The sequence below is a fragment of the Procambarus clarkii genome, chromosome 23 (assembly GCF_040958095.1).
Source record: "Procambarus clarkii isolate CNS0578487 chromosome 23, FALCON_Pclarkii_2.0, whole genome shotgun sequence".
NCBI lineage: Eukaryota > Metazoa > Arthropoda > Malacostraca > Decapoda > Cambaridae > Procambarus > Procambarus clarkii.
The window spans coordinates 34385517-34412132 of record NC_091172.1 but is presented as its reverse complement, the minus strand read 5'-3'; the positions used below and the strand labels follow the sequence as shown (position 1 = coordinate 34412132).

Here is a 26616-nt window from a genome sequence, read left to right as displayed (position 1 = left end):
ACGTCCTCCTCGCATCATGCAGTTGATGTTTACGTTAACAAAATTTGTAACTAGATCATCATGGCTGTAAGTTACTTAGCTAAGCGATATTTTTCCACTGCCAAACACAGGATGGGTGTGTGTGGAGCATGATACATTAACTAAACTGAATGGTTCCACTACCTGGATGCAGACCTAAATCTGAACATAACATAACATTATGTTATATTATTCCAATGTCTTTACCTTTTTTTAATTCAGCAGTTTCAGGTTCATTGATTACGTCAATTCGTAAACAAAGAGCAGACAGAGCCAAAGAAAACGATGAGTTATCACTACCGCCATCTGTTTACTGTTTCGCGCCCTGGAAAGCGCTCGTGTCTCTGTGACAATTGGGAGCGGCAAGTGTGACAACTGCTGCGTGCACCTTCTGATCTAAAGTGACGGGCTGTTAGCTTCGGTACCTGCACGGTGCTGTATGCAGTCTGATAGTTGTCTGGGGGTTTGTGTAGAAAATCCAGCGTCAGTAATAGTTAAGCGTGTTCAATTGTGCCCACCGGAAGATCTCGCAGAAGACTCTTGGGCCGTAGAAGTTCATTACACCTCGTCTACAAATGGCAACTTTACGTGAGTAGTCATATTCTTGATGTGTTCAGTGGCTGGTGTACCACCCATGTCGAGCCGCACAAGCCAAGCGGTTCTATCAACTTGTTGGTGTAAGGCTTTGTCCTGCAGATATTTATTGTACTTCCATTTTTTGTTTTATGCATAGTCTCATATAGGTATTGTATAACACGACGCAAACCTGCATGTAATTAACGAGAAATTGAAAGAACCCTCTATCACCCGAACTAGTTAATAAATAAACTAAAACTGACAGCCATTGCTGACAAAAGGTAGAAGGCACTTTTAAGGGTTATGCTGTTTAGAACAGAACTATACACGACCAGCATAAAACATCTTGACAGGCAACATCTTAATTGCCAGAATTATGCTGGAATATTGTTACCCCGTGGAAGGTGCGTGTAGGCAACAAAGCCCTCGAATAAGTACTTTGATTGTAAAACTAAGTTAGGAGGCACTACCCCCCCCCCCCCGCTAGTGATCACCCAGCTGCCAGTGGTTTTAATCCGAATGGCACAAGATGCCTACGATATATTGTGTGAACATGACTAGCTCTTTACCTGTAATTCCTCATAATTGTGTAGCAACACTATAGTGTACCTAAGTTTATTACAAAAAATCAATGTACGGGATTTGATTGTCCAGGTGACGTCTCCTTTTAAACCGGAAACGTCCTCCTCCTCCCCCGTTGTATGCTTCCAAAATTTAATTTGCCCTGATTTAAGACTTGCCTCGGACTAAATGTAACTGCATCGAAGAATTTGTTTTTCATGTAAACTACATCTGCTTATATTAACCACGTTTTAAGGTTTACCTCTTAACTTTAACTTTTAAGGTTTAGTCATTCTTTAAATATTCGTCCATTTAACCTATGTGGCTTAAGACTATAGCCTATTATATCTACGTTTTCCTCTTGTTTCTTTGTTGTGTGGTATTGTGTACATGGATGACGCCAAATTCCGGTATTATCAAGGGAAACCTTATTTTATTAAGTTAGCCTACTTGTAGAGGATGGGCGTGAAACTTGAGGGCTTTGCCTAGTTTTCAGGCCAAAAGCTCGACCTTCTCCAGCTTACTTTAAATCTTAATTCTGATTTACCCAAGGGTTGAATGAGGTGTAAGAACTCTTCTTGGCTTCTGCTCCTTGCACAGGATTCGAGCCAGTTTAATTATTGTTGTTCACCCCTCAAGATTTGACACATAGGAAGCGAAGCGGAGGTATTAACCCTGGCCCGAAAGTAGAGCGGCTAAAGGCCTCTCAGTTTAGTATGTTGAAGATTCCTTAACGTCTTCGTCTGGTGGATGGAATCTAAGCATTCTCAACATTACTAGAGCAGGAATGTTGAATAGCAAGATAATCCTTTAGATTTCAGTTTTTTTTTTTTTTTGCAGCACCAGATGTTTGAATGAACCATTTGCACAAGCTTCTCTCTTGCTCACGCCTCACGTGAGCAATAACAAGCAAGACGTTAGTTAACAATAATTTAAATATAACCTTAGATGCGTCTTAAGGGAACATAATTTTCTAATGTGCAATAAATGAAAACTAGTTCGATTTCAAACTTTTTTGACCAGTTGTATATGGAAAGGGCTTCATCTGGTCAGTCTCAGCATCGTAGCATAAATAGGAAGGAGGGAAAAAAGTAATTGTCAACAATTTTCCAAAATGTTCAAAAATTAACATCAAACAAAAGTGTCAACTGAAATCATGTCAGACTCTCGGCTATCGCAATAGAATATTATAATAAAAAAGTTTCTATCCAATTTTTTTTTATCGGACGATTTGCATGAAACTTACACCTGACTATGGTGTAAGTCAGGTAAGCCTATCTAAGGGTGCCAATTTTGGAGGAACTTGATTGATGTCAACCTCAGCCACAGATGGCAGCACCTTAGACCTCATAGTTTTTAACTATATTTTCAAGTAACATAAACGTAACTACTTTCATTTTTGTATTCAATTTACATGAAACTTGCACCTTATATGCAGTGTTTCTCTAAAATCTGCAAGAAACTTTTTTTTTTCTAAAATCATTTGATTTTATAAATAGTAATAAACTTGATATATTTGCATAATTTTTTGGGGGGGAACTTTGACTATTTGTATTAGTAAAACTAAACACATTTTTGGAAAACCCAGTTATACAGATCCTTTATTATATGCTAATGTGATAGAAGTGTTAGAAATGATTTCATTTGAAACTTATGGTTGTAGAGGCTTATTGAAAATGTGTAATTCGTTGGAAAAACTCTTCCCCCCCCCCCCCCTTTTATTTAGGCTGCGATATTGAAACTTGGAACAGTTGCAGCCCTTTTCATATACAACTCAACCAAAAAGTTTGGTTGACATTGAACAACTGTTAATAAACTAAATTATGCCCCCTTAAGGCCTTGTTATGCAGAGTCTTTGACTTGACACCGTTCATAAATCTTCTTGCTAGAAGAGACTTCAACTGAAATGCTGTAGTCCTACAGCACCTCGCAGCACCGCGTAGCGAAGGTGTCTTGCTTCTGAAGACGAGCTGTGGGTGCTACTGTATGCTCTAGATCATATCTGAAGGTTTGACCTTCACTCTTGCTGTAGGAAATGTTGCAGATGGAGACGTGCATGATGCGTGCACCTCAGTGCAGTTACAGGATAAGAACGACGCTAGTGGTGTCCAGTCTTCCCAGTACTGTCGTGTAACGCTTTAAACTTGTGACGGTTTTGGCCTCTACCACCTTCACGCCTAATGTAGTACCTCGTGTGTCGAACCAGAAGTACTACAGAGTAGACCAGATGCTACAGTAGTTTACTGTTACAAGTTAGTCAAAGGCAGGAAAGATGTAGACAGTGCAACAGGCGATACCCCTTGGCAAGTAGGCGGCAAGAGGCGCCCGTCATCACACTGCTGGTCTTGCCAGCGGGGTCCACTCAAGTGTCCCAAGTGGTACAAGCCTCGCATGGGTTTTAACCCCTAACATTCCTGGAAATTTCCAGAATGTGTTAACTACTCGTAAGAGTTTGTAGAGTGTCGTAAATGGCAAATTTAATTGACGTCAACGTTCTAGTTAAGTTAACTAGACACATCGGGTACCACACAGGCACCTCTATGAGAGTCTTGGGTTTTAAGTTTATTTTTCCACATCTTGGCCGAAATGCTGTGCGTAACTTTAGCATAGTATATACCTGATCTATCTAGAAATCTTAGTCTTCTTGTAACTAGTTTTGTACATGTACTTCTTCCTAAATAAACATTGTCAGATTCTGCTCTAGTTGAGAATTATACAGTTTAAACACTTCAGTAGTTAGTTTTGAGTATTTGTGTGCTAGAAAAGACCTTGAGGAGAATAGAACCTTTTATGTAGGACAGACGTAAATCTGTGTGTAGGTTAGATTAGCATTTTAAAAACACTAAAATTAACTTCTGTGGTTGATCAATAAATCTCTGAACTATGTTTAACAGATGTCTCGCCCTGTCCAGGGAGGACAGAAGAAAATGTATACATGGTGGTTAGCATTGTAAATGTGTGGCCACGTTTGTGGTAGATGATAATGCTGCTGATGATAACTTGGTACTCTCAAGCGTGCGGGCGTGTGCTGGGAGTCCCAAGTGTGGAGGGTTAGATTCATCCTCACGGCTCCTGATTTTCTAATACATCACGTTAATGTAACTTCATCGTGCACCTCGCGCACATTGTGCACCTCACGCACATTGTGCACCATTGTGTAAGTAAATACTAGAATGGGCTGAGAGGCTGCCTCCTTTAATATTGACTCTGGAAATGTGATGGACACGTGGAAGTTGTCTGGGAGCAGGGTAAGGTAGAGGCCCTGCTGCAGGTGTAGGCCGAGCCTCTGAGGACGATGGTGATGGTGGGTGTGTGTGTGTTGCAGGTATGGGAGCACTCCTGCGTCACCTGACCAGGTGGCGGAAGGTGACCATGATGCTAACCATGCTGGCGCTTGTCCTCGTATACCGGCTCCTCTTCCCACCATCTGTCCCTCACCACGCACAAAAGTTCCGTCTAGTAAGTCTTACGTTTTTCTATTAATTTCTTGGTGAATTGCCTAATTCTAACTTGCTGGGTCATTTTCTCTTAAAATAAAGCTGCAAGATCGTTTGAATGAGCTCATTAGTGTTGCCACACTTAACAACCTGCAATACTTGCATCAGCAACTATTTTAACTGTACCTGCAGGTGGACCTCAGAGGCACGCTGGGACCAGGCTGGGACGCGGAGGCAGAGGGCCCCGACAACGCTACACAGTCATTTATCTTTAAACCCACGGTGCTCAGCAACGTCAGGTACGTTAACCCCCGTTGAAGAGCAGAGGTGCAACAGGTACTCTGATAGAGAACTATATCAACATCAGAGACCCGAGACTGTTCAACACGCTTCCACTACACATGAGGAGCATAACTGGCCGACCCCTCACAGTGTTCAAGAGAACTTGATAAGCACCTCAAAAGGATATCTGACCAACCAGGCTGTGATTCGTACGTAAGGCTGCGAGCAGCCGCGTCAAACAGCCTGGTTGACCATTCCAGCAACAAGGCATGGTAGATGACCGGGCCGCGGGGACGCAAAGTCCCGAAATCACCGCTAGGTAGCAAGTATTGGCCTAAATTAGTTACTACATATGAATACATTTAGCAAGAATTTGTATACCACGAATATGCAAAGAAAACTGAATTACTCACCAAAAAAAACACTGCGTTACACAGGAAAGCGGAGGATTTTCTGAGGGAGGAGAAAGACATTTGCACAGCACGATCCGCAGGCACTGTGTGCGCAGCGCAATGGGGGCCTATATAAAGGGGGGGGGGGGAGAGGTCATGTGGCACGGGAGACATCTCCCGTCACGCAGGGTGCAGTCGCACCTTCACAGATCTCCAGTATCATCTATTGATACTGGTAATGGTGGCTCAAAAGGGCCACCACTTACGGGCCATTCATGCTCGTGCCACCTTTTGAGTGGCTTAATCTTTATCAATCAATCGGTCATGTGGTCTCTCCTGCTCCCGACACGCTCCGCTTCGCAAGCTAAAAAAGAAGGCAGGATGCTAGCGGTCCCGCGCTCACACCTTGTACTCTTTGGTTACATACACACAACCCTTGTATCAGACCAACCCTGGTCATAACAAAAGTGAATAGTGACAAGACGGCATTAATGTTTCTAAGTGTAAACTTCTTGTGATGTTACAGGTACCTGATCAACGAGCCACTCTTGTGCAGTGCAGGAGTAGACATAATCAACGTCATTCCCATTGCCCCAGGCAACATGGAGACTCGCTCCGTAATCAGGTATGTACACACTAAGGTTTTCATATCTGAAAAACCGATAATGGTAAATGTTTTACTCTTAAGCCAGTTGTATAATGGATGAAAATAAAGCGGAAATCTCCACCATTCGGTCCATAAACCTGGGGAGACGAAGTTTTCATGTTGGCTGGTGACTGCAGTTCTGGTTTAGGATGGGAGGCGCTCCATACTGCTGATAGTAGGGAGGGATGGATAGATGTTCAGCCAGGGAGGGGGGGGGGCGGGGGGGATGTTAGTGGGCGAGCTATACAACTGCCAGCTGTGGACGACTGGGTGACTTCTACTGCCACAGACAGGTGAAAGGGGCGATCTATTGCTGCTACTCAGGGGGGGAGGGGAAGGCAAGGCAAGGCAAGGCAATAACTAGGAGAAAGCGCCAAGCTATTAAGACTATATAGCTCTTGGAAGAGATCAGGATATGGATTTGGGATGGGACGGGGGAAGGAATGGTGCCTAACCACTTGAACGGTTGGAGATTGAACTCAAACCTGCATGAAGAGTGTGTCGCTCTAAAAGTGGTTGTGAAGAGGGGGAGGAGGTGGGGATGGGCCATCAATCCGATTTAATTTACATAAATGTGATTCATATAATGGTTTACAACTAGTGATGCATAGCCTTCCCGGTTTGGTGCCTTCTTTTGATAATTACTTAAAAGTAGTGAAACAGGTATTGTAATGACTTCTTGAACCTGGCAGGGAGGCGTGGGGGGCCGTGATGCACAGTCACTTCACTACCATGAGGACAGTCTTCGCGGTCGGCGTCTCCATCTCCGGTCCCATAAACAAACACATTTTAGAAGAGAGCAGACAATATCAAGACTTGATTCAGCTCGACTTTACTGATACTTACGAAAATTTACCATTAAAAATCATGGCGATGTTCTACTGGAGAAAGGATTACTGTCCTGAGGCCAGATGGTACTTGCTTAGCAAACCTGATGTGTTTATAAATCCGTTCGCGTTAAAACGTTACCTCGCAAGTTGTCATACAGATATTGTGTGCGCAGAGGAGAGAAAGATCTGCAGCACTCCTGACGGCCAAGCTCACGGGTCAGAATACCATACAAACGATTGCCATTCCCAGTGCATCGGCGATGCCTATGTGTTATCATCGAGGTTAAGCAGTCTTCTTATCTCTGCTCCCTCCAATGATACTTACCCACGTGTATTGCAATATTTGAGCAACTATGAGCGCCTCGACATCATTCCGAACAGCGCGAAGGTGTCGTTAAAGAGCGCCGTGCAGGCTGTCTTCCCAACTAGACTAACAAAGGGTAAGATTTTGATAGAGAAACTCTGGCACATGATCCTCGCTTATAACAACATGACTTTAATCAATCTCTTTGAATTAGAAGGATCCATGTAATGTCTTTCTACGAAGATATTCATTTTTATATTTTTAACATTTAAAATCTTAATTAAAAATAAATTAGTTTTAAAGCATCTTATTTCCCTATCTCAAAGTTGCCGTAACTTACTCTACCTTAATAATAATAATAATAATAATAATAATAATAATAATAATAATAATATTTATTATTATTATTATAATTATTATTATCCAATTATTTATATCGCTCTGGGTGTGGGGGGGGGGGAGGAGGGGGGCAGCTCCTGCCTGCCAGCTGGGCACAACCACACGGTAGAGACTTCTACCCCCTCCCCCGAATCACCTTCTGTGGTTGAGTGTTCAATAAACCCTTGAACTATATGTTTAACACTTCTCTAACCCTGTCCATGGAGGACAGAAGAAAATGTATATATGATGGTCCACCAAGACCGAATCGGTAACAATGGATGATGTAGACCCTTTGGTAATGCTGACAGCTTGGCTGGATCAAACAAACTTCTTAAAACAAAGACAAATAAAATACAGAAAACTGTACTCACACCAGCCACCATGAAGTGTATATATGGACCAGTCATCAAGGACAATATTCTTTTCTTGCAGACATTTAGTGGCGCTGAAATTACTTTTTTATAGACAAGTTAAACTAAACTTCATAAAACTGCTGGAAAAACATGAATAACTTCAAGAACTTGTTGCGGTGTTTAAGGAACCATCTGCTGAACCTTCAAAGATTGCTAAATAAGGAAAAACTTTCATGTTTCCTACAACTGAAAAATGAATGTGAATTCCTTTGTAACTTGAGATATCAATGTTTTGGCAAATAACAGAGTAAAATTATTTTGGCTTCTTTGCCTCCTACAGATGCTGCTGCTCGATTTTATTCATAACGTACGTATCACCAAGTTGAGAATTGGTTGGAAAATGTCTCGCCACCTACACACTGGGGCTGGAATGTGATTGCAAAAGGACTGGCCCCGGTCACCACAGATGAAGAACCTGCTCCTGCACAGCTGCTCGACATTATATCCTGCAAATGGCTCAAAGTTTGCACGACAGCCACTTGTAGTTATAGAAAGGCAGGATTGAAATGCTGTGATGTGTTTCATGCAAGGGGTGAGACAGAGTTCAGTCCTGTTTAACCCCTATTTCCACCATATGAGCCATGAGACTGAGTGTACATAACTAGATTAACTGAGAGTTTATTTTATGCACTTAGGAGGAAGCCTGATGTGGCATTTGAGATAAATTTTTATTTTCTTTTTCGTTTGGGATGAGGCTTTAGACATCTACTCCATGATAAATATGGCGGAGCGGACCCAGAGGGAGAGGAGCTCTGCCGCCCAGGGGAAGGGGGGCGGGGCTCCCGATGCATTATGGGGGCAGCGCCAACCGGGACGTGATTGGTCAAGGGCGGGAGTTTGGCGAAGTTGACCAATGGCGTAGCGCCCCGGGCGTGACGTCAGGCGCCCCTGCATGCTTGGCGCCAGCGAGAAGGCACTAGTGACCCCGTGATGTGAGCCGCGTGGAGGTGTGCTCGCCTCGCACGGAGGTGTATATAGGCCTCAAGAGGGCATAATTGGGCCGGCTGAAGACGAGGAAGACCTGTTATCTCCTACGGGACACCTCCAGGCCAAGGTATTGACCTTGTTTAACATCTTCATAAGGTCAGATGTAACACAAACAAGGAGCAACGGTTTCAAGCTCAACAAGCAACAGTGTTGCTGTCTGTTGTCTTATATATGCTGTCAATCTGCTGTATGGTGTCGATTAATCTTGTTTAGTACAGCCACTAGTACGTACGCGTACTAGTGGCTGTACAAGAATGTTTAAATTACCAATCAAGCTGTCAATGTAATCAATCAGAGCTTTAATATACCAATGTGTTTTAATATACTTACTAATCTCTCTCATCTCATTTTTTTTTCTTGCAATGTATCTGTTATCATTTTATTAATTCTGCTAGAATTTACCTACTTAAAATTATCTGTTAGATTAAGGACCTGCCCGAAACGCTGCGCGTACTAGTGGCTTTACAAGAATGTAAATACTGTACTATCCAATGTATTCTCAAACCCAATGTACCTTCTTGTATATATATAAATAAATAAATAAACTAGAGGGTTCAGTTCCTGAACCGATTATGTGCCTCTGTAATCCTTTACACCACCGCCCACGGGATGGGTATGGGGTGCATAATAAAGAAAGAAATTGAATTGAATGTTACAGGTGTTTTATATAATGCATGAAGGGTTGAGGCGAGTTTGAAGTTGGCGGGGGTGGGGGTAGGGGGGCGGGGGCGCGCCATCTACACTCCACCTGATGCACTACCAACATAAGCAAGATGGAGAGCCAATGTCACTAATTCCTTTATTTTGAACCTCTGGAACCCATAGTGGTAGTTGTAGCAAAGTGATTATAATTTGTATGGGCACACATTAGCATGTGTGTTCCTCATTGATGCCGTCAAATGAGCGAGGAAATTATTTATTAAGCGAGAACTATAGTGTAATAAATGTCAACATCGCTGAATGACCAATGGTGCAAGGAGAGGAAGGCGACAATTAGCACAGGTGTTGTGGCACTCCTTGTGAGGCGTCTGCCCCTCACACTCGTGGCTGGCCTCACGGTGGGTCTTGACCAACCTCTGTGAGTCGCTGTCACTCGCCTGGCTCCTTCCTACAAGGCGGCGAGTGTGGTGAAAGGTTCCTTGTGGTGGGCAGTCTTCCCTGGGGGTCAGGTCAGCTCAAGGCAGGGTCACCATTAAGTCTTCCGAGAGCCACCAGTGCCATCCCCAGGCACTCCTCCCAACTCTGCTGCCCACTGGCACTGCTATGTGCCTCTGCTGCCCGCTGTCACTACCTCACGCTCCTGCCACTGGCTGGCACAGCTGCACGCCCCTGCACCCACAGCTCTACACACCCCAACGTACATTGTCAGCATCGCAGGGACGATGACAGTACAACTCTGGGTACGGCAGAGTAAGTGCGGTGGACAGTGTGTGTCAAGACTTGGAGATATTAACTATAGTGTTTGACGTAGATTAATATATATGAGAACTAAAGATGTATTTCTAGACAAAGACTACAGTATGGTGTGTTTAAATCATGGTCACTTTTGACCCTGGTAGAACTTAGTGCCTTGAAAAAGTAAGTGGACTGTCAGTGTAGTTTTATGACAGGTGGCGTGTGCCAGAGAAGTGCCGTGTATAGCAACAAGATGGATGAACGGCTCAAGGAATTACTGCATGTATACCGCAATAAATTTGCTCAGGTAAGTTGGCAGCATTTATAGTACTTTGTATTTATTTGAATTCAAAAGTAGCAATAAAGTAGGGTGCCTCTAACAGCAGCAATGAGTAACACACCTCAAATATCAGGGCTATAAGTAGTTTTAGTTTAGTTCATTTATTATGCACCCCATACCCATCTTGTGAGCGGTAGTGGAAAGGGTTACAGAGGCACATAATGGGCTCGGGGACTGAACCCCACAATTCATTTAGCTAAGCAAGTTACAATCTTGATGAGCTAGTTACAAAATTCAATATGTCGTCACATCAACAATGGGTTCGAGATCGACCACAAATACAATTTCTAAATTAAGCAACTGACATGTGGAGAGCTAGTGTCACAATTTATACGTTTGTCCTGCACACCGCCCCCCCCCCCCATCCAGTGGGCAGCAGTGGATAGGTTACAATCACTTAATTACTACCTACAGTTTGCAAACTGGGTATATTTGGCTAAAATTTCTGGTAGCAGATCATTTTGAATGAAATATTTACACATAGCTGGAACATTGGTTATAGAATTCTCTCTAAATCAATGTTCCAGCGATGTGTAAATATTTCATGAAAATAATACTTGTAATTCAGTGATAATAATACTTGTGTCGGGGACTGGCAGCCAGCTGGTACTTAAAGTACATGTTAGGCTTATATCGAGGTTCCCCCCAGGGTCGAATTACTGACCCTCCCCCAGGAGATTCTAAATGATTCTAGAGATTCTAGGAGATTCTAAATAGAGATCCTAAATGTAGTTATTGCCCTTGTATATAAGTCACCGGAGGCAAACCCTCGGCAGTTTAAAGACCAACTAATGAAAATAGAACACTGCTTGGAAAACCTCACAAATCCAGCTCCGAACATCATCCTGCTTGGGGACTTCAACCTACGGCACCTGAAATGGAAGCACCTGGCTAATACAGTAATATCTGAAAGAATACTGTACCAGGAAGTAGCCTAAATGAACAGCCACATGCAAATGACCTGCTTCGGATGTGCGACAGTTTTGCCTTAAACCAGCAAATAGTAGAACCAACTAGGAAGAACATGCTGGACCTCATTTTCACTAATAATGATGAATTGATCAGGAACATAATGATTACAAATACCTGTTACTCAGATCACAACTTAATTGAAGTTATGACAACCATGGGGAATAGACCTTCAAAACCAGTCCAGATTCCCGGTAGAGGAGATTTCAGCAAATTCAACTTCAATAATAAACAGATAAACTGGGAGCAAATAAACCAGGACTTCACAGAAATAAACTGGGAAGAACAGCTAGAAAATGCAAACCTGAACCAGTGCCTGGAAAAAATAAGCTCAGTAGCACTAGAAATATGTTCAAACCGCATACCCCTAAAAAAAGAGGAAGAGATGCAGATTGGAACGGGAACGTCGTTCCCTATGTAGGCGAAGAAAATGAATCGCGGAACAACTTGAGAGTCGCACCCTATCTCAAGAACGGCGAAGAAGGTTAGGTAGAGAAATAGAAACAATTTAACTCAAGCTACAAGAATCATACAAAACCCAGGAGAGGCAAAGAGAGCAAAAGGCCATCAGTGAAATAGAGAGAAATCCGAAATATTTTTTCTCCTATGCAAAATAAAGATCAAAAACCACATCTAGTATCGGGACCCTGTGAAAGGGAGATGGAACTTTTACCGATGACAACAAAGAAATGAGCGAGCTACTGAGGAAGCAGTACGACTCTGTTTTCAGCGAGCCATTAAACGCACTAAAGATTGATAACCCAAATGAATTTTTCATGGATATGATACTAACATCAAATCATATATCAGACGTCACCCTATCCCCACTGGATTTTGAAGAAGCCATAAACAGTATGCCTATGCACTCTGCACCAGGCCCGGATTCTTGGAATTCCATATTCATCAAGAACTGTAAAAAAAACCTGGGCTATATGGGTTCACGGTTCGAGACTCATACAACCCAGATGAATGGAATTCAGATACATCATACTGCTTTAGAACACTTCGGAAGAGTATTGTAGGGATTGTATGTAACATTTGTAACATAAGATTTCACCCGAGTTGTACGGAATTACCTACACACTATGCAAAAAAGAAAAGGAGGGGGGGAAAGAAAGAAAAATAGGTACCTACCAGATTTGTCACAATGATGTACTGATATGGGAAAACATCACCAAACTAATGAATAACATCCCTGAAGCACATTGGCTACCATTTACTGTACAGTAAAACTACTAAAAATATATGCAGATTATGTAAAAACAACAATGAACACATGTCAGGACTGATAGTTTAGAGAGCCAACTTAGCATTGTGGAAGGACAAGGTGTTGAGGTACATAAAAACAACGACAATACTGAAGAGCCAATTGGTAATATGAATAATGAGAGCAAAACTGAGAAAGAATGTGGAAATGATAGTTAGGGCAAAAAACAGACTACTCCAAAACAGAGGTGGCCAAGGCATGCACAGGTTCTCACTCTGATTTTGGCATTTGGCTAGGCATTCTGATTTTATAGCTAGAATAAAATCACAAATGAGAATATTTGCAAATATTATGCAAAAGGAATGTGCAGATATGGATCCAAAGGCACAGAATGAATATTCATGCATCCCCAAAAATATCGAAACACATTACAGAGGGGTAAATGTAGTTTGGAACAAAGTACAGATATTTCCACCCTAAACTATGCAAACTCTTAATGAGAGAAAAGGATTGATCTTCAATGCCCTGATTTCCACATGAGGTACATAGCACTATAGAAGAGAGGATGTTCAATATAATAATCCTGGAAGTTTTTCAGAGTCAGGCAGAAACGTTGCAGGAGTACAGATGGGGAGGGAGAAATGCCCAAGACTGGACTTCAGTTCGGCATCAGGTTCGTCACACACTACATCCCCAACTCCACAAACTACCACACTCCACAGTACCACTACCAAAACTGGACGAACCATTGCCAAAACAGCACACCCTGGATCAGGGTGGAGGGGGGGGGGGGGAACTACCAAAACCCTTCAGGAGTGACATGCAATATGGAAAATTATTCATATTTGCAAACATACCAGGCCTTAGTCAGAATCAAGAAATAGTTACGTTCATAAGTGGCCTTCTAGTAGAGTCCAATTCAGTATTTGGGGCATTCACGGAAACTCGTACAAAAGATTACATGGAAAGATAGACCTGGATTCCAAATTACAATTTATATAGATGTGAAAGAGAAACTAGGTCAAATGGAGAAGTACATCAGTATATTAAAGAGGATCTGGTATGCACAGAACTACTAAACTCAACCAGTGAGGTGGGAGAGGTACTTGGAATCAAGGTAGAAAAAATAAACCTAATTATTATTCTAATGTATAAACTGCCCGATACAATGGTTGAGGAATTCACAGAGCAGATGCACAAAACAGAGAACATCCTTGATTACCTAGCAAACCCAGTTCCAGATATTATCTTCCTTGGAAACTTCAATCTTACAAGTGTAAGATGAGGAATGGCAAAGAAAATATCGTAGCAGGGAACCAACCTGGAAATAATCACCCACAGGTTAGAGAACTTTTGAGATTCTGTGACAAATTCTACCTCGATAAACAGATTATAGAACCAAATAGGAACAAAAACACACTAGACATGATTTTCACAAATAATGATAAACTAATCAGAAATATTACAATCTCAGATACTACATACTCAGACCATACGCTCAATGAAGTGCAAACTAGCATTAATAGCAGTAGTAGGACCAAGAGAACCAACAAGAGAGAAGGGTTATTCAATCAATTCAATTCAACAATCGGAGGATTGACTAGGAAAAAATACCGTCTCCATTCGATCATCCGGACTATATGGGAAGGACCCCCAGCCGCATTATCACATTTTTTGGATAATGGTACTTTTTCACCTATGAGTCCAAAAGTGACAATTTCCAACTACTTTTATACTACAAACAACATAATTTGAATTGCCTTGCCACATATAATTATTAAATATTCAACTAGAAACCTCAACTTACCTTGTTGGTGTTTGTCTTTTTGATTGATGCCACACATATTGAAGTTAAGAATTCTTAACAATTTACGTAACCTATACTAACACAACACTAAAATTAACACTTAAAATTACTGTACAGTTCATTAAGCAAAGTTAGTTTTGACTGCCAGCTGCTGAAACCTCACTGGTTGAAGGCATTTGGGTTGCCTGTGAGGCCTCGCTTGTTGAAGGCGCTTGCATGCTCCTCACTTGTTGAAGGCGCTTGGCTTGCCTGTGACGCATCACTTGTTGAAGGTGCTTGGCTTGCTTGTGAAGCCTCACTTGTTGAAGGCATTTGGCTTGGCTTGCCTGTGGCGCCTCACTTGTTGAAGGCATTTGGCTGCCTGTGACGCCTCATTGGTTGAACAACACATAACTTGTCTCTAATTGCTAGGACAACCTTCTTCCTCTTAACACCTCCAGAACGATTGATGCTGCTACCAGACATAGTCTTGGCCAAAAATGTTCAAAGTTACTATGAAAATATAAAAGTAATTTAAATATTTCACTAATGGCACAGCACTGTGTATAATACGAGGGACGGACGCACATGAGTTGACCAGTGTTGGACAGGTCCACTTGGGGTGGGGCAGCTATAGCACGTTACGTAGGACGCCAGGAGGAAAAAACACAATATTTTTGAAGGAAACTTCAGCCTGTGAACATTGCTTTTTGGAAACTTATTTATTTGTTATTACATAATTACTAGTACTTATTTCATTTGTTTTTGGCTATGATTAATTGTTCTAAAATTAATGGTAATTCCAGTACCCAGGTGGTCCCTCGCGACGCTCCCCTCCTACCCTCCCAACACCACCCACCCCCTCCTCCACCATGCGTCTAGAGCCACAGGCAGACGGGATTAATACGGTACGGCCTAATTTTTATCTGGCTAAACCAGCTTTTATCCGGCTCTAATGGCCATTTTGGCCGGATATTGAGAACTTTATCCGTTCACGATTTTGGCCATATAAAGGCGTTTTCCGGATGTTGGAATCCCGGATAATCGCGTGGTTACATTATTCCTGGTTTTGTGGGCATCCTGGGGACACCCAACATGACAGATTACCATCCAGGGTTAACAGAGATAGGGCTTGTGCATGAGATCAGTGCACTATGTACTGCAGTGAGTCATTCAAGTCAGCTGTGGGAGAATCTTGAGAAACCATACTCTCTCAAGTACTATAGGTTGTGTCCTTGTCTATGTCCGATATGAGGATGAGAAAAAGTACTGGAGCAAGCACAGTACTCTGGGGGACTGAGCTCGTTACGGTTGATGGTCCGATTTTATTCTGTTGTCTATTACACATTGGGTTCTGTTAGTCAGGAAATTGTAGATCCATCTGCCTATTTTTCCAGTAATTCCTTTTGAACGCATTTTATGTGCAATAACACCATGGTCACATTTGTCAAAGGCTTTTGCGAATTCTGTGTAAATTACATCAGCGTTTTGTCTGTCTTCCATGGCATCAAGTGCCATGTCATAGTGGTCCAGCAACTGTGATAGGCAAGAGCGCCCTGTTCCAAAACCATGTTGTTCAGGGTTATGGAGATGCTGTGATTCCATGTATTTTGTGATCTTACTTAGCACTATCTCAAAGATTTTTATGATGTGAGATGTTAGTGTTATCGGTCTGTAATTTTTTGCCTCTGCCTTATTTCCTCCTTTATGGAGCGGTGCTATCTCTGCTGTTTTTAATATGTCAGGGATAATGCCAGTATCTAGGCTTTGTTTCCAAAGAATGTGAAGGGCCTGCGATAGTGGATAGCCCTCACCACTACCACCAACACACTCCCTCACCACTACCACTCTCCCTCCCTCACCACCACTACCACTCTTCCTCCCTCACCACCACCTCCAACACTCTCCCTCCCACACCACCACTCCCTGCCTCTCCCCCTCAATGCCTTCCTCCATCAATCACTGCCTCCCATCCCTCCCTCAATGCCTTGGAGGTCGGTGGCCTGTTGCCATGTGAAGGGCCACCGATACCAAAACAAACACAATACTGACCTATGGTTATATCGACTGCCAGACCGGTATATGAGGCTCCAGATACCGGTCTCCCAAACCGGTCGTTATTACCGGCAGATCCGTATAAAAGAGGCCGTTAAATTGAGTGGATACACAAATTTTTTGAGTTACAAACCCAATTTCGTCGAAAAATGCAACTCGACTTATGACCGTTGTCTCCACTAGCGACTTTGTTGATACATGTATGGGTTGACCGAGTGCGTGGTTCCTGGTGGGATGGGTGACCCCGCCTCAGTTTACCGAAGCCACCCGTTTAGTGACGATTGTGCGTGTAAAAAATTCCATTTTTTTTCAACATAAAAGTAATTACATTTGTGCCTCCACTTATGATGGTAATCTGTTCCCAGAGACGTATCGTAAGTCGAAATGAATTTTCCAATAAGAAATAATGGGAATTGAATTAATCCATTCCACACCCCAAAAAATTAACTTCAAAGTAATTTTCATACCTAATTCACCCAAATCTTTAGTACTAGGAGGAGAGGTGTTAGTGTTTGGAAGGAGTCCCCTTCCATTATAACATCTGGTAGTGATTGTTTTCTTTTTCAATTTTTTTAATTTTGCTTTTTTCATTTATTTTTAATTTTTTTTATAGAAAATGGAGCAGTCTATCTGACATCAACCAAACGAGCCTTTTAGACATTTTTTCTTTTTTCAAATTTTTTCAATACTGTATTTGTCTGTAGTGATACATCACAGTGCCATTGAAAAGTTTTAGCAAAAGATTTGTTCGGTGTTTGTCAGGTAGGCTGCTCCATGTTTCTTAAAAAAAAATAAAAAATAAAATATAAAAAAATTTGAAAAACGGACAAATACCATAAAGGTTCGCTCAGTGTTTGTCGTTTAGGATGCTCCATAATGACAATCTTTGTTTCAAATGTGTTCAATTTGTTTTGTATTTTTCATTTATTTATTAATAATAGAGCAGCCTACCCGACAAACACTGAACGAACCTTTATGGCATTTGTCCGTTTTTCAAATTTTTTCAATTTTTTTTTTAAGAAACATGGAGCAGCCTACCTGACAAACACCAAATGAACCTTTTTGACATTTGTTCTGTTTTTCAATATTTTCATTTTTTTTATTCTACATGAATACGTCAATGCTTTGCAACATCACAGCAATCACCCCTTTACATCCAGCATCATTAGCATCTTTAAACAAAAAAAATATTTTATTTGCATTGTCGGAGGCGTTCGAGAATGTGTGAGAAGCAGCAGGAACGCACCATGTGGTTTTCTCGTTAATCAAACAAGTGCTTGCCAATCGAGACAAATTGTCAGTGATCAGCGCGATCGTTATTCAAAATGCTCGTAAATTGAGGTGCTCGTCACACGAGATTCCACTGTACTTTATTTTGGAGTACAACTCTTAAAAATTTAATATGCTATAAGTTGGTTTAGAAACTTATTGCGCCATCTTGTAATTACAAATGGGCGACTATTGTATATGCATTTCAGTTTTCATGTTTCATATGCTATAACTATAATTTTCTGTAATTTCAGATTGATGTAGAGCGAATCATTCCATTCCTTAGAGAAACTGGCTTAGTGTCTGCTGAAGACATCGACGCCATCCGTAGACAGCCATCCTCAGGACAAAGAATACACACACTTTTAGACATTTTACCTGCCAAGGGCTCTCAGGCATTCCAGGTAAGGCAACAGATTATGGGTGTCATTTAGTCTGTTCTTAGAGATGTAATGTGTTCCATATATTTGACTTGTTGGGGGTTTAGTACTACTGTATTTTAAGAAATATACTGTTGTATACTGTAGTTAACATGTGCTGTGTAGCCATACATTTACAGTATGTTTTAAATGCATATGTGTATTCAGTGAGAGTAGCATAAAGGGCTTGTAGTTATTTTCCCTTGAAACAGACCAAATATTTTAATCCAGTTACAGCTGTAAGTGTAGTGGGATATTGCAAAACTTTGCTATTGCTGATGGTTATTATCATATGGCATTTTTGAGAGGGATCCTTTCTCCCATGTAGAGTGGAGAGGTTAGACTTGAGGGGCTTGAGTGAAGGGGTGTACTGACCGAAACCTTTGGTTTTGGTTGCTGTCAGACACATCACTTTTAGGGTGTTTATTCTAACTTATTTTATAAAATACAATGCATTCTACAGTTGTACTTAACCCTTAACCCTTAAGTTTCTAAGGGGTCCTGAGGAGATTTACACCCCTGTGCGCAAGAAAAAAAATTCTAAAAAATTATTACGTCTTCTAAAAATGTTAATTTGTGTTTCCTGAGCACGGAAAAAAAATCGTAGGTGACATATTTTGGGCGCAATAGGCCGAGGAAGACTGGCAAAAAGTGGGCGCTGACAGAGCGGTCGTCAGAGCCAGTTAACGTCACCCGTGCTGACCGGTGGGAGTTGCCACTAAGATATTATTACCTAATTATTTCAATGTCTCTGATTGATTTTTTCTTAGTTTTTTGCAGTAATATTATTCAATAGTGTGTAGTGTGATATATTTATATAATAAAAAAGAAGGTGAATCATCGCTATACTCAAAAGTATGGCGTGTATATTAGTACAGTAATTCAATTATTATGTTCATAAAACAATAAACAAATAGTTTTACTGTTATTACACTCAATACACAGGTTATATATATAAGTATCTGCATGTTTTGGTCACCATAATGAACCACCAAGTTGGTATTATGAGTCGAAAAGCAATGAGGAGTGACCGCCACACACCAGCCAGCCACTCGTTGCCACTCACTCCCTCAACAACGCCTCACTCGCCCACTTTCTCCTCCCACCATCCTGTTTTATACTTTATTCACAATATACAGACATTATATATAAGTATCTACATGTTTTGTTCAACACAACTGTACAACTAAGCTGATATAGTTAGTTCAGGCACTAAGAGTCGTCGCTATACACAAAGTCAGCTGGCGGCTCCCTCACTCATTCAAGGTCACACGCACTAAACTTTCTCCCCCAACAATACTGTTTGCAGTGTTATTACCCTATATACACATATTATATATAAGTACTGTATCTACATGTTGTATGCACCATAACTGTACACCTAAGCTTGTAGTGCGCCCAAAGAGCATAGTGGCCACCCTCTACACAGCCAGACAAATCATGCAGACGACGTCACCTCCGTCACCCAAATGGCTCCTCCCAACATAATCCTTTTGCTGTTATTACACGAATTCACACATTATATAGAAGTATCTATATTTGTGTTCACCGTAGAGAACCACTGAACTGGTATGGTGAATGCAGACAATAACTGGTGGCCACACAGTCAGAAGACGATGCTATCTCCCTCCATCCCTCAGCATCACTCCTCCCACAGTGCTAATTATTACAACAATCCTGCTATTATCACAATCCTGGTCATTTTTATCACAGTCAGGGGTCCTCTGTAATATTGTCATCGCTAACTAATAGCAGTTATATATTTATTTTGACATTTTTCAGCGATGCTGTGGTCACAAGCTGAACAGCAATGCTGTTTGCTCATGCTGCGTGCACCAGCCTTGGTTGCTCCAACAGTACTGTGGCTCTCACACCAGAGAATATTGCCCACGATTTTTTAAAAAATGGTGTCTGTTTACAAGAGCCCTGAAGAAGCTAATGTGAACCCTGTGTAGCCGCGGGCCATTTGAATTGTGCTTGGCACCCTATGGCGTATATATACGCCATGCGCACCGTGGGACATGTTACTCATAGCGTATATATATGCCATGCGCAGTTTAAGGGTTAAACTGCTCCAAGCTATTTGGCCTTTGTCATCCACAGGCACATAAAAAAAGAAATCAATTTTTTTCTCTTATAAACCTGTTAATTTGTGTTCCCTGATCACGAGAAAAATAATAAAAAAAATCGTAAGTGGCATATTTTGGTCGCAATAGGTCGGGGAAGTCTGGCAAAAATGAGGCGCTGACTCAGCATGCTGTCCGAGGCGGTCTGCTCTGCCACAGCTGTCAGGCGGGAGTTGCCACAAAGATATTATTACCTAATTATTTCACTGTCTGATTTATCTTCGTTTTTTGCTGTAATATTATTCAATAGTGTGTAGTGTGATATATTTATATAATAAAATGTGTGAATCATAACTGTTTACCGTAACTGTTCATCTAAGTTGGTATAGTGCACAAAGAGCATAGTGGTCACCTTTACACAGCATAAGTCAGGAAGATGATGCCACCTCCCTCACCAAAATGGCTTCTCCCAACACTCCTTTTGCTGTTATTACACTATATGCACATGTTATATTTAAGTACAGTATCTATATTTGTGTTCACTGTAACGAACCACTAATCTTGTATGGTGACGGCAGACAGTAACAGGTGGCTATCTTGAGGTTATCTTGAGAGGATTTCGGGGCTTTAGTGTCCCCGTGGCCCGGTCCTCGACCAGGCCTCCACCCCCAGGAAGCAGCCCGTTCTAGGGCTTCCCTGGTTTATAGCTCAGTCTATTTTTCCCTGTTGAGGCTCCAGACTCAGAAGAGAATGTGTACTCCTTGATCCTTTCTCCTCTGCAGCAGGGAGAGGTCTTGAGGTATTGAAGTTGCCAGAGTAGATTTGATGCAGTGTCAGGTTTTTGCAGAGTTTTGATGTCTGCAAGGTATGTGACTGGAAGGTCCCTCTTTTGTGGCTGCAACAGTGCCCTGTTTGATTGGTCACTCTTCCCCCTCCCCCCCCAGCAGAATTTATAGCCCGTTCTCCTGAGCATTCCTGATGTCGCAAAACTTTTTTCTAAATAGGCCGAACCTAACCTACCCAAGGACCCACAAACAAAAAACGGAACATCATGTCAATTTTGCGAGCTACTGCCATATTTAGTACATCAGTGTTTGGCCTTGGGGAAATTATATGTGAAAATGTGATGTACTATTCAGGAGAACACATTTTAATTAATTTGGTGTCTTCATTAGGTACAGGGTATTTGAAGGGTTTTGTTATAAGTTGAGCAAAATACATTCACAAATGGAAATGACACTGATGGATGTAAAGTTATTTTGACAGTTGATTGTTGTACCTTCACCCATTTTTATTGGGATTGTTTACATATTTGGTTAAGTCACACAGGTGGGCGAGGTATTTACAGTATTTAGAAATGTTAGTTAAGATAATATAGAAAAGTTTTGTCTAGTACTAAATGATAGTGTTAAATGATCTGATGTTCTGGACTAAGTACAGATGATTTTTACTCAAAGCTGTAACTGTGTTAATCTTAAAATGTGTACACAAGACAGTTTGTTGCACAGTGCTTAATAATATAATATTCAGCGGACTATGGTGTAATATCCATTGTCTTGGTTGGCTATATTGCACCATCTTCAAACGTTAATCTTCACAGTTGAGCATTTACACAAGTTTGACAGTGGAGGCTGTCAGGTTATCAGAGTTTCCAGAAGTCACAACAAAGTTAGTTGAATGGCAGTTATCCAACTATGGGATGCCAGATGCAAGTTTATATTATACATGTACAGGTATTTGGTTGGCCACTCCTGAGTGCTATGAGTGAAATCCATTTAGTCTTAAATGGAAGATAGGCATGACTCTTGCTTAAATTATGGAACATTGTGTTGGAATTAAAAAAGTTTGTAATTTATTTAAACCCTTACTTGGGTCTCTTAAGTTATTATATATTGTATCTACAGCTTAAAACTAAATTGTACTACTGTATGCCAGTAGTAAATTGTACTACTGTATAGATGTGATGATTACAACAACACACATTTCTTCAACATTTGACTTTAGGCAATCAACATCTTGTGAGCTCTATCACTTAAAAATCTCATGTGATTATATAAAACCATATGTTACTTTATCAAATCTCATGAAATTTTCACATGTTGAGTACACTATATCATGATTTAGTTTTATCTTGCGCGCCACATAATTTTTGTTATTGCCTTAATCTTGCTTCATAATGATTGCGTAATTTATAATCTGAATACTTTAAATGGACTATGTTTTTTTTTATATATATATTTTTTTTACTGTACACTACCTTAACTGGCATATTTTAACTGGCGATCACCGTGCCACCACGCGCTAGGTCAGCTATACACGTATCAACAAACTTCGTTTCCGAGGCAAAGCTCGTAACCCGATTCGGATTTTCCAAAGAAATTGAGTTCGTAACCCGAAAAGTTTGTAAATAAGGGCATTCGTAAGCCGAGGTGTCACTGTATGTACAAGTTATAGCTTACCTTTATTGATTACTCTTGTTGGCGTATGGAAGGTGGTGGGGAGGAGGAGAGGTGTTAGTGTTTGGAAGGGGAGTCCCCTTCCATTATAACATCAGGCAGTGAGGACTTCTCTGGGGTACTCTCTCCTACATTTTGCAGGCATACCACTAGGACCTGGTTGTGGCTCACTGCTTGTTTGTCTCACTAAGAACCTTTCCATTGAAACTTGTTTTTCCCTACATTTTAACACTTTGGCATGCCCCGCCCACCACCCCTTAACTGTGCGATTTGGGTCCCAGCCTTTCATGGGAGCACGCGTTAATTCTGAAAGGTGTATACTCTCTTCAACTTTGTCACCTTAATTCTCGTCCTACGAGATTAAATTTGGTATCATTGTGTTCGCAATAGAATTCTCTACAGCACTAAATGCATATAAACTCCAAAAGCCCGGCTAATTACCTGCAGCAAACAGAGAAAGTGCGAACGAGTTACCCAGGAGCGCGCAAAAGCGATAAAATGTGTTTACTCTTTTCACTCTGGTCACCTCAATTTTTGTCCTAGGTCTTTCATTTTGGTATCAATGGGTTCGCAATAGAATTTTCTAGAGGAACATTAGCATATAAAATAAAAAACCTGGTCACGCTCCACCTGCCGACGAGTTGAAGACGGGCCACGCGTTAACCGCGAGTGAGCGCCCAGACACCTTCCAGCTACACTCCCAATTCCTGCCTACAAATGTTTAGTATTTAGTATTTTAGTATATGTAGTATTATAGTTTAGTATTTTTTGTGTAGTAGTTGTACATCACATAAGCATTGTAGATAGCCATTTGCACAAAATAGATGGTCATTTTCTTCATCCATTTGTGAGTTTTCCTTATGAAGTGATAATATTTGATCATTTGGTCAAAGTGATCAACACCTTTCATGTTTGTATTGTAGTCACAGATTGCATTCGGCTTGTTGACAGCTACCGAACAGTCCCCCAAAAATCGGAAAAAAACCTGATTTTTGGCAATTATTTTAGTGGTAAATGACGCAGCATTGCGTCATCCCCGAGATTACCGACAGTAAACGGATGACACAATGCTGCTTCATGCCCGGACTAAAGTGTTAACACTTGTCTGTAGCGAGACATCACATTGTCATTAATAAGGTAAATGCAGCGGTCTGCTACAGCTTTATCTGGCCGAGTCTTTTCAGCAAAACTTTGCAGTTCTTCCCATACTTCACACATTTTCTTAATGAGGAAGGGACATCTTCTACTGCCTCTACTCACAACTATTTTTTTAGGTTGAACCTTACCACTGACTTTCTTGGGACCCATGGCACGATGTATAATAATTACTTTTATGCTCAAAAACAAAAAAAAACAGAAAAAACAATGAAATTGTTTACAAAATTCAAGCGCGATCGTCACTAAGCAGGAGTACTGGTAAGCTGAAGTGCAGTCATCCGTGCCACCAGGAACCACTCGCCCAGTCGACCCATACGTGTATTAACAAAGTTGCAAAGCGAGTCAAAGTTTGTAACCCAATTCAAATTTTCCAAATTCCAAATCTGGAATGTAGTCCAAGTCGTCAACACTCGGTCCATCATCAAACAAAATTCCCGTATATTGTCCTCTGAGAGTCTTTTTGCCACATCGTGGCTAACCATGGACCGGGAGCTCGTAGATGACGTGTCAGACATTGTTGCTACCTTGAAACTGAGGTTCCCTTTGGCTGTGGGGCATGCTGGGATTTTTTTTTTCAAAATGGTAGATGATCACTGGAGGCCTCGGGCATCCATTTTGTACCAAAGTCCCCGTGTGCCAGTTTTGAATCCTACACTATACCTACGATAGCCCTGAGGCACTCTGCTCACCCCCAATCTAGTGCCTCAAGGTACTCTGCAGAGTGCGGTGATTAAAGAGATTGCTTCCGTCTATCTCTGAGCTGATGCCTACCAACGCAATGCAAGTGGGAAACAGGGTAATGATAATGTAATTAAATGCATTGATTTTAAGATTTTTTGATTGTTTTTTTTTTTTGTTCCCAACAGACACTATGCCTAGCCTTGGAAACGACATACCCACATCTATTAACGATTATGCTAATTGGAGCATCACAGCGCACCCCACTCTACGTGTCCCATCAAAGTGAGTATTGACTATATGCTTGCACCTTTATCCATGTATAAAATAAGTGTTGATGAATGTAACAGACAAGGAAATGATATTGCTACATGAGCATTTATCTTAAAAGTACTGTACTGTAAGGATATAGTGGATTCTCTCAAGCGACCCAACTACAACTGAATTCTCTAAACAACCAATAGATCAAAATAGTCCAGGTAGGTCTGCAAAAAGTAGATCCAAATGGCATACATGCCGTTGGAGGGAAGTTGATTAATTATCAAAATACTGTAGTAAACGCTACCAGAAAAGATTATAATTTATTCATTCATAATTTCTTCGATGGTAGGGATGGTAAGGGATGACGAGTGGCAAAGACTTGAAATGTTGGGTAAGGAAAGGGGAATGGAGGGAATTGCTGAGGACCTTCTGTCTTGGGTACATTGATCTTGTTTGTGTATGTGCTCTCTGAATTTATGGTATAGTCTGCCTACATAATTCTGTGGTGGTCTTAACTTTCATTGTCACTGATAGTTGATGATAACTTGTAAATTCTCTTTCTGGGACATTCACTGTCTCAGTTCTGGAAAGTTGGTGTTTGGGTGATACAGTAGTAGAATCTTCTGTTTAAGTATATGATTTTGAAGGTAATGTGCTGCTTGTCTGTTCAGATAATGTTGTTTAGGCTGACATTTGTTGTTTTCTTCTTGTTAGTCTGATGTGTTATGCTAATGGGGCATTTGGATACAGTATTAAAGCACTTATTTGATAATCTTAGAGAAACAACCCTTTTGTGTTTGTGCTTCTTTGAATCTATGCAGATATAGATACACACAGATTTAGACAAGGACCTCGCGGCCGAGTGGACAGCACTCGGGGGTTGTAGTCCTAATGTCCCAGGTTTGATTCCCGGCGGAGACGGAAACAAATGGGCAGAATTTCTTCCACCCTGATGTACCTGTTCACCTAGCAGTAAACAGGCACCTGGGAGTGAGACAACTGCTACGGGTTGCTTTCTGGGAAAGTGTTTGTGTACGTGTGTTAGAGAAAAATATATGCAGTAGATACAATAGAGGAAAAATAGATTGGATAGTAAAGTGGGGTCCAAGAGCAAATAGCTCGATTCTGCAGACTCAAATAGTAAATACCAAATATTTTGTTTCATTCGTAAATGTTCATGTTAATGTAAGTGTGCTATGCTGCTTTTGACTAGCCCAACTTCTCAATTTAAAAGATTTTGGTGAAGTTCAGCAATCATGATACAGTACATGGTGGTGTATATCCCAGTACCTTGTAGGTGATCTTGATGTCAATGGGTTTTTTATTCTAAATTATTTAAATTATTTTAAAATTATTTTTATTTTTTGTTATACAGCACGTAAGGGTAATATATCACATCAGCCAGAGACTGGGCAACGGGGACCTTGACCCTCGGAATCACCACAATGTACATTTTGTCTTGATGGTAATTTGCCACTTTCTCTCCTGTCTGACTGTTAGGGCTAGTTCATTTATTTTCTTAGTTGCCATGGTGCTTGTGTACAGGGCTGGATACTGCCTCATGTGTAGCAACTATATTAAGAGAAATATAGTTGCTCCAAAGTCTTCAGAACTTTCTTTGCAAGCAATTAGATGCGCCTCTTAAAATTCCACATAACTTATAACTAAGTATTCTACATTCCAAGAAGCTCTACACTAATTTAATGTGCACCAATTACAATTGATATTTC

At 41.1% G+C, this 26616-nt stretch overlaps 2 protein-coding genes across 2 annotated transcripts; both read left to right on the top strand.

The window, feature by feature from the left end:
- Nucleotides 1-382: 382 nt before the first annotated feature.
- On the top strand, nt 383-7342 carry LOC123764163 (beta-1,3-galactosyltransferase 9). The gene is made up of 5 exons (XM_045751715.2): nt 383-606; nt 4481-4614; nt 4785-4891; nt 5793-5891; nt 6605-7342. Exons 1-5 carry the CDS (start codon nt 594-596, stop codon nt 7272-7274), a joined length of 1023 nt encoding a protein of 340 aa, XP_045607671.2. The 5' UTR covers nt 383-593; the 3' UTR covers nt 7275-7342.
- A 2246-nt stretch (nt 7343-9588) lies between these two features.
- Nucleotides 9589-24921, top strand: LOC123764011 (uncharacterized). The gene is made up of 3 exons (XM_045751456.2): nt 9589-10529; nt 18103-18252; nt 24814-24921. Exons 1-3 carry the CDS (start codon nt 10431-10433, stop codon nt 24919-24921), a joined length of 357 nt encoding a protein of 118 aa, XP_045607412.1. The 5' UTR covers nt 9589-10430.
- Nucleotides 24922-26616: the final 1695 nt, after the last annotated feature.

Bases quoted from the DNA above. Each gene is read 5' to 3' on its own strand.
- LOC123764163 (XM_045751715.2), top strand. The intron at 4,615-4,784 runs GTAAGTCTTACG...CTGTACCTGCAG, and splicing joins ACGCACAAAAGTTCCGTCTA to GTGGACCTCAGAGGCACGCT. The intron at 5,892-6,604 runs GTATGTACACAC...TGAACCTGGCAG, and splicing joins GAGACTCGCTCCGTAATCAG to GGAGGCGTGGGGGGCCGTGA.
- LOC123764011 (XM_045751456.2), top strand. From the start codon at position 10,431: ATGACAGGTGGCGTGTGCCAGAGAAGTGCCGTGTATAGCAACAAGATG. The intron at 10,530-18,102 runs GTAAGTTGGCAG...CTGTAATTTCAG, and splicing joins ACCGCAATAAATTTGCTCAG to ATTGATGTAGAGCGAATCAT. The intron at 18,253-24,813 runs GTAAGGCAACAG...TGTTCCCAACAG, and splicing joins AGGGCTCTCAGGCATTCCAG to ACACTATGCCTAGCCTTGGA.